This window comes from Denticeps clupeoides, chromosome 6 (genome assembly GCF_900700375.1).
Source record: "Denticeps clupeoides chromosome 6, fDenClu1.1, whole genome shotgun sequence".
Lineage (NCBI taxonomy): Eukaryota > Metazoa > Chordata > Actinopteri > Clupeiformes > Denticipitidae > Denticeps > Denticeps clupeoides.
Genome location: NC_041712.1, coordinates 19,690,616 through 19,699,005, shown reverse-complemented (window position 1 = coordinate 19,699,005; position 8,390 = coordinate 19,690,616). Strand labels below are relative to the sequence as shown.

Genomic DNA, 8,390 nt, shown 5'->3' with positions numbered 1-8,390 from the left:
TTTCGTCATCTGTGTCCTCCCACCGGCGTCATCCTCATACCCTCGGAAGTCACGTGGGTCTTCACGGACGTCGCGACGATCTCGGACATGCTCGTTGTGTGGAGCCATCCCGGCACCGACCGCCCAACGAAAATCCACATCATCATCACTTTCGTCATCTGTGTCCTCCCACCGGTGACTCTGAGGGTCGTCCACCCTGTGGACATCCCAGACCAAGGGTGCAATCAGCTCCCATGGGCAGTACTCTGGCCATTCGGGCTGGAGCCTGCCCACCTCCTTGCTGGAGGAATGCTGCCGTTGTCGCTTCTCACACCCCTGGAAGTGACATGGGTCCCCACAGACCTTGCGACGCTTGTGGACGGGCGCGATGGGTGGAGCCCAACTCACGTCTCCAGTGCTCTCGTCGTCATCATCGTCCGTGTTGTCCCATTCCACGGGGAGCCTTGCCAGAGCGCAGAGTTCCTGGCTTGACATGGTGAAGATCGTGGGGGTCGCATCCTCTGTGCTCGCTGCCCACGTCACTTCCTCGCTGCTGCACTGCGACATCTTCTTCGCTCTGCCCACTCACCCGCTGACGTTGCCGCTTCCGGGTTTCGCAGAGTTTTCCGGTGGTGACGTCATCACGCGCCGCCATGGCTCATCGGGGAGAAAGCGCTCCACCAGAACGGGTGGCGCGTCTCTCCCCTGGCGTCTACGTTCGTCGCACCAGGCTGCGTCCTTTGCGGCGCTTTTTTTACCTCTGCCTTTTACGTCAACGCTTTTGTGGGGAGCGACGGCATTCTGTCATGCTGGCAGGCTGACGGGGGAGGGAAGCGCAGAGGCGGGACATGCTGGGAAAGGAGTTTTATTAATAAACAATAAATAAATACAAATGGTCGAAAAGGGAAATAAAGTGGGATCAACTAAAACAAACAGGGCATAAAAGCTTGTGCCGATTGCCAGAACTCAAAAATAGACACATTCACAAACATGCACTAAAGTCCACTAAAATGCCGTCACTCCTGAAGGGGCGGAAATCTCCGGCTTTTATGCGCTGTCTGGATTGGGCACAGGCGATTAGCCCAGCTGCAGTCAATCCTGACAGTATCACTCCTTCCCAAGAGGTTTTTTGTGTGGAGTTTTTCCATGTGTGCAGAAGGATCGAGTGTGGGAGGTGTCAACTGTACGGCTTGTCAAAGCCCATTGAGACATACTGTATGTAATTTTGGGCTATATAATAAAAAAATGTTTTGTTGTTATGATATCAACAAATGTACACTACATATTCTGTTGCATGTTGCCATAGTGATATGTACTGTCCCTCAAGTAACAACAACAACAAAGTTAATGTTGTAAAGTTATAACAGCAAGGATAGTTATATGAAGAAATTGTTCTACTTTCACTGTGGCAACAGGATCCTTTCGTTGTGTCAGTGTACTCAGGGGACAGAGTTGGAAGGTATAAAAGCTTGTGAACGGATGATGAGGATTTAGACTCTACTCGACTGGATGAAGATGATGACCTGTACAGGTTGTAGGTCTTATTTCTGTTTAGCATTAATCTGGCAGATATGAACACAGCAAATGAAACAGTCCGTAGTGTATCTGAATTAACCATCATTGGTTTTGACCACCTCTCTCATCAGAAGCTGATCGGCTCTGTCATCCTTATTACATATATTCTCATTTTAATTTGCACCACCACAAATGTGAGCATAATTGTGTCTGACCGACATTTGCGTACACCGATGTGTATTCTAATTTGCAATTTATCAGTTGTGGATATTATATTTAGCAGCAGCTGTAGCCCGACAATGATTTCAGTGCTTCTTTTTGAGATTAAAACAATATCTCTCACTTCTTGTGTGGCATGGCTGTACATTCACCATGTTGCAGATGCCACAGAATGCTTGGCGTTGACTTTAATGGCTTTGGATCGCATGATTGCCATCATGAGCCCATTAAGGTACCACAGCATCCTCACAAACTCACGCACGATCCAACTCATTGTGCTGTCCTGGGTCATAGCAATGGGAGTTGTGCTTCCATCTGTAACTACACTCAGAAGCCTACCATACTGTCAGCCTTTGATTAAATATGTCTTCTGTGACTACCCTGCTTTGTTGAGGGCTGCATGTGTGAACCCTGAAGCGTACTTCATCTACCCAGTGATCATGTCTGCATGGCTACTTGGGGGACATTTTACTTTTATTTTCTTGACTTATGTGGTTATTATTGTCACCGTCCTGAGGCTGGCGAACAGACAGAGCAGGAAGAAAATGTTCAGCACCTGCATATCACACATTATTGTGTGTACGAGTTTCTACGGTCCCAAACTGGTGAACATTCTGCTGACGAGGATCGGGGTGACGCTCACGCTGACCGAGCGGAACGCTGTGGTGACTGTTGCTGCCATGCTACCTCCTCTCATCAATCCTCTCACCTACTGTCTGACCACAAAACAGTTGAGAGAACGCTTAATAAAACTGCTCATCCGAAACCGTGTAGCATCAGTAAAATAATCAAAAGAAGCAACTTATAGAACATGAAATTTATTTCTCTGAATTATTTTGAATTCAATCTGCTTTTGTGATTAAAATAAATGTAACTCTTTCCCTTTAAATAAATCCTAAATGCATTTGCTTGCCGGTAAAATGTGAATTAAAATATGAACTGTTATTCTTTACTTGTCTGTATTTCACAGTTGTTCCATTTTATAATACACAACTTCATTCTCAGCATGAAGAACTATGCAAATCTGCATAGTTCCAGCATCTTAATATATGTTGTAACAGCAGACTTAGGAACAGCTTTTTTTCCCAGAGCTGTTTCCTTGCTGAACTCCTCTGCCCCCCCCCCCCCCCCCCCCCCCCCCCCCCCCCCCCATACACTCCTGATAATCACTGCACTGTACTACTCCTCCACATATCACTTTATCCTGCACATATCACTTTATGTATATATATATAACTTATTTGAACTGTATCCTGCACTTGCTGCTTATTGCACTTCTGGTTAGACCTAAACTACATTTCGTTGCCCTGTACTTGTACATGTGTAATGACAATAAAGTTGAATCTAATCTAATCTAATCTAAACAGTCACATTCCAAAAATTCTGTGTTCCATTCTGCTGAAAGCAAACAACATCTTTGAAAGCAAACAACATCTTCTTGATCCCCAACACCCCAAAGGCTTCTTAGCTGATAAAAGTAAAAATAGTCTGTTAAATTGTACTGCCTGCATGTACTGCCTTGCCCCATACACCAGCCAGGGAAAAAATGCCTAGAGTAGATACTATATGTAATTGTCACAAAGGGCTGGACATGGTGAGGAAGGAGGACGCATACGCACGACGTCACAGGACAGGGGTTTAATACAGAATGCACGCAACAAGGGAACATCACCACACACCACGCAATGACCTGACGGCGAACAGACATGAACAGGATTGCTTTATACACTTCTATAATTATGCACAGGTGAACACAATCAGGGAACATTGCACAAGACTAACATGAAACTACGGTCCGAAGTCCGGGCCCCGAGTCTCCCCTGCCGGACCGGATAATGACAGTACCCCCCTTCAAAGGCACAACCTCTGGGAGTGCCCCACAACACGGTCCATGAAAGGTGGGGGGGGGGGGGGGCATAAGGACGAGTGATGGCTGTCCTGCACTGGCGGCTTCAGGCCCGGGCCTCTCGACCCCACGGTAGTCTGTCACGCTTGGGGTAATGTTAAAAACATGGCATGGATCTTGGCTGGGCCAGGACCACCAGGGGTCCTGGTGGCAGAAGAATGAGTGAATAGAAGCATACCATGTAGGAGAGGGAAATTGAAAGGAGCAGGCTAGAGTGATCAGTATACAGGCAAGCGGTCAAGATTCAATAAGGCAATCAGGTTTAGGAAGGCTAGCATTAAAGAAAAATATCTCAATGAGCGGGCAGCACCCAAGATGGCCTCTCGGCTTTTTTTCAGAGCACTGACCTGGTTCTCATCTGTTTCCGGATCGCGGCCATGACAGGACCCCCCTGCCGCCACCTGATGTGCCTGGGAGGTCGAGATCAGGGCAGGGTTCAGAATATCACAGTAGGGAACCCAGGACCTGGCCTCCAGTCCTTACACCTCACAATTAACCATACATTCCAGGCCGTGCCCTCTCCCTCGCACATAGAGAAAGTGGCACTTTATATACGTCTATGAGATGCAGAGATTTGAGACGAGATGGAGGGGACTACACCATGGGAAAAGGCCGGGCCTTCTGGAGATGTGAGATGTAAAACACCAGGTTGACACGCATGGTCCAGGGAATCACCACCTGGTACACCATGGGGTCGACATGTCATGTGATCTGCAAGAGTCCTATGAAGCACAGCCCTAGCTTTCTGGGGTTGTATGGCATAGGAAGACCCCTGGTTGACACCCTAACACTATCCCCCGGGTGGTAGTGTAGGACAAGTTGTCAAGGCGGTTGTTGACGTAGGATACCAGTCTGTCTGTGATGGCCTTGGAGAACCAGGTGGGCTGATGACCGATACATGCTTTGAGAGCTGTGTTGATTCCGGGCAAGCTGTGCCAGGAGGAGTTGTCAGGACCAGGATGTGGGTCAGGTTGAACAGTAGCACTGGAGGTAGGTTTTTACCCCTGGTTAATTCACTCAGTTTGGCCGTTTGTTTGGGGATGGTAACCGGATGATAGACTAAGCGACACCCGAGTTTCCTCCAGAAATGACGCCAGAACCTGTGGCGTGGAGGGGGGTGGACGTCTTCTCCAGCAGGCATGGGCGCTGGTGCTGCGCTGCCATTCTGCTGGGGAACGTTCGGGCAGAGGGAAGGCGGGTCGGCGACCGGAGCTGGAATGGAGGATTCCCTACGAGGCAGTCCCAGCAGCGCAGTTGCTGGCTGGCGACCTCCCGTCGCTCTCTTCCACCAGCTGTCCACACACTGCTGGGAGGGACGTGGGTCTCCACGGACCTTGCGACGATCTGGGACGGGCACACTGTCTTCGTCACTTTCGTCATCCGTCTCTCCCTCGTCTTCCTCATACCCCCGGAAGTCACCTGGGTCTTCATGGATGTCGCGATGATCTCGGACGCACGCAATGGGTGGAGCCATCCCGGCACCGACCGCCCAAAGAAAATTCACATCAACACCACTTTCGTCATCCGCGTCCTCCCACCAGTGACTCCGAGGGTCGTCCACCCTGCAGACATCCTGGACCCATGGCGTGATCTGCTCCCATGGACAGTTCTCTTGCCATTCGGGCTGGAGCCTGCCCACCTCCTCGCTGGAGTCGCTTATCCCCCTGGAAGTGATGTGGATCCCCATGGACCTCGCGACGATCATGGATGGGCACAATGGGCGGAGCCCAACTCGCATCTCCTATGCTCTCGTCATCATCGTCGTCCGTGTCGTCCCAGTCCATGGGGAGCCTTGCCAGCAGAGCACAGAGTTCCTGGCTCGACATGGCGAAGATCGTGGGGGTCGCATCCTCTGCGCTCTCTGCCCACGTCACTTCCTCGCTGCTGCCGACGCCACCGTCTTCGCTCCGCCCACTCACCCGCCGACGTTTTCGCTTCTGGGTTTCGCGGATTCTCCCGGGGGTGACGTCGTCGCGTGGCGCCATGTGCCATGGCTCATTGGGGAGAAACCGCTCCACTAGAATGGGCGGCGTGTCGGGCAGGGTTTTTATTATAAATAAACAATAAATACAAATAAAAGCGGCTTGGTGGCCAAGAACGGTAAATAAAGGGGAATAACTAAAGCGATTGCCAGAACTTAAAATACAATTTTTTTTCTGGACAAATCAATACCAACCCTGCACTGACATATACCCTGATTGGTGTCTACCCTGGAAACGAAGTCCCTCTCTGTTACACTTTTCAATCAACTGTTTTTTCCACAGGTGGACTCCAATTGAGATGCAGAAACTTCTCAAGGATGATCGGGTGAATTTGAGCTTAATTTTGAGCTTCATGGCAAATGCTGTGAATACTTATATACATGTGTTTTCTCAGATTTTTTAAAAATAAATTTGCCAAAACCTCAACTACTCTTTTTCTTGTTGTCATTATAATGTGTTGTGTGTAGAATTCTGAGGGGAAAAATAATTTAATCCATTTTGGAATAAGACTGTAACATAACAAAATGTGGGAAAAGTAATGCACTGTGAAAACTTTCCGGATGCGCTGCATCTCAGAGAACATACATTTTCTCCACCTCCATTGTGACTGCATGAGTCAGGCTTGTGATTTGAGGTGCTGCCCCCCATCACCTTTTGTATTGCTATATTCAAAAGTATTTTTTGTATTATTATTTTTACTAGACTAAGTTAAAATAATTAGACACCCAGGGATGCACACCCAGTGGACTTTTGGTGTTGATCACAACCTATTTAAGTCAGATATTCAGCAGCAACATTCAGTCATTCTCTTGTTCAAGATGATAACAGACGATTTAAGGTACTTCTTTTTGACTGTTATCTGTATTTTAATATATACAACACATTGGCACCTTAATATATAAAGTATTGTATTTTACTGTTTGCGATGTGAACAGTGTTTAACCTTAAATTTAACTGTAGCTTTGTATTTGTAACAATCACTTAATAACATTACAACAATTTCCCAGTGTGTTGCAGGGAAACAGGACAACAATCACACAATTTATAATCGTAGGCTTCCCAGGACTTCAGGCTGAATACTATGGTCTTGTCTCTATGTCCTTGTTCATGATCTACATTACAACAGTTGTGGGGAACTCTCTGTTGTTGTTATTGTATGTTAGAGAGCAGAGCCTCAAAAAACCAATGTACATAATCATGTTAAGCCTGGCTTTGTCTGACATAGGATTCTGTACTGTGGCTTTGCCAAAAATCATAGCCAAGTACTGGTTTAATTCCGGAGCGACACCCTTCCATGTGTGCTTCATGCAGAAGCAGCTCATCCATTACTTTGGCACGCTGAACTCATTGATTATGATGATCATGGCTCTCGACCGATATGTGGCCATATGCTACCCGTTCAGATATCCAGTTCTCATCACAAGTCGTATGGTGTCTCTTCTCAACATTGTAGCTTGGGTTGTGGCCATGGTTGCCCCAACCATCACCACAGTTCATGCCTATCAGCTGCCCTACTGCGGGCCAAACCTGATTGTCCATTGCTACTGCGACCAAATCTCCATCACCAACCTTGCATGCGCTGACCACAGCCTTCAGCGCATGGTGGCAGTAGCAGTCGCCCTCTTTGTGCTGTTGTTTCCTCTCTCATTCATTGTCTACACTTACACTCAAATCATCGTGACAGTGGTAAGAATAGCCAATATGCAGGGCCGCCTCAAGATGTTCTCCACATGCAGTGCCCAACTAAGCATCATCGTTATCTATTTTGTGCCTCGTTCCTTTGTGTACCTCGCCAGTTTGATCAACATTAAAATGAGCACAGATTTTCGCATCATTCTCATTCTCTTCTACAGCCTCTTTCCACCCCTCATTAACCCTTTTATCTACTGCATCAGAACCAAGGAAATTCGTCAAGTTTTGGCCAAGTGGCTCAGGAGGCAACAGCCAGTTGAAGAAACAACAACACAAAAGCCAATTGCTGCTATTGCCACTTAAACCCTGCATGCCAGCATACGGTAACAATTTTATACCAGTTGTTTTTTTCTGATTTACTGCTTTTTGCAATTTGTAAAATTTCTATATGTCATCTATATTAACTCTTATAACACATATCTTATGGATTAATTCTATGTAGTTATTGCCTTAATAAATTGTGCTTTATTAAAGAGGAGCTGTCTATGATCCTCATTCCTGTACTATTAAGGAGACCAAATGACATGCATGTGTTTTACATTCAGGCCACATAATGTGGTATTGATATTACATTATTACATTACATTAAACCAAAGAAAGAATGTTGTCACAGTTGCAGTCACACCACCCAACCACTAGAGGGCATGTGCAACGACAGGCAACAGCGACCCAGAAACAAAGAAGGATGAGGCAGCTCGCTCAGTGTGTTATTTCTCTGATGCTAGACCTTTACCAAGCCATTGAGTTATTGACCTGTGACCCTTTGCCTGACTAAACGATTACAAGACCTGGCTGCTCTTTTTGGCCCACTGCCGTTTACCACTTCCCCTAGACCCTGGATCATTCCCCACTCCCCTTACCCACCGTGCCCTGTAACTTAACCCATCCACTCGCCCCATAACTTCCTCACCTGCGCCTCCCTCAGCCAAGCTCTACAAACATCATCCCTAACCCCTGCTTTCACGGTGCTCGCCTCCTCTCGCGCCGATGGATCCGAACCCATGATGTCTGCCCATGCACCCTCAAACTCTAGTGGTGAGAAATGTCTTTATTTTTTATGTCCAAAAATATGAAACAAAACCACTGCGTCTTGGTGC

General features: G+C 47.3%; 2 protein-coding genes across 2 annotated transcripts; both read left to right on the top strand.

The window, feature by feature from the left end:
* The first annotated feature begins 1,500 nt into the window (after nucleotides 1–1,500).
* LOC114792848 (olfactory receptor 6M1-like) lies at nucleotides 1,501–2,563 on the top strand. The gene has a single exon (XM_028984326.1). It carries the CDS (start codon nucleotides 1,551–1,553, stop codon nucleotides 2,499–2,501), a length of 951 nt encoding a protein of 316 aa, XP_028840159.1. The 5' UTR covers nucleotides 1,501–1,550; the 3' UTR covers nucleotides 2,502–2,563.
* Nucleotides 2,564–6,418: 3,855 nt separating this feature from the next.
* LOC114792189 (olfactory receptor 2A12-like) lies at nucleotides 6,419–7,596 on the top strand. The gene is made up of 2 exons (XM_028983096.1): nucleotides 6,419–6,439; nucleotides 6,609–7,596. The coding sequence occupies exons 1-2, from the start codon at nucleotides 6,420–6,422 to the stop codon at nucleotides 7,594–7,596; spliced, it is 1,008 nt and encodes a 335-aa protein (XP_028838929.1). The 5' UTR covers nucleotide 6,419.
* The last annotated feature ends 794 nt before the right edge of the window (nucleotides 7,597–8,390 follow it).

Bases quoted from the DNA above. Each gene is read 5' to 3' on its own strand.
- LOC114792189 (XM_028983096.1), top strand. From the start codon at position 6,420: ATGATAACAGACGATTTAAG. The intron at 6,440-6,608 runs GTACTTCTTTTT...ACAATTTCCCAG, and splicing joins ATGATAACAGACGATTTAAG to TGTGTTGCAGGGAAACAGGA.
- LOC114792848 (XM_028984326.1), top strand. From the start codon at position 1,551: ATGAACACAGCAAATGAAACAGTCCGTAGTGTATCTGAATTAACCATC.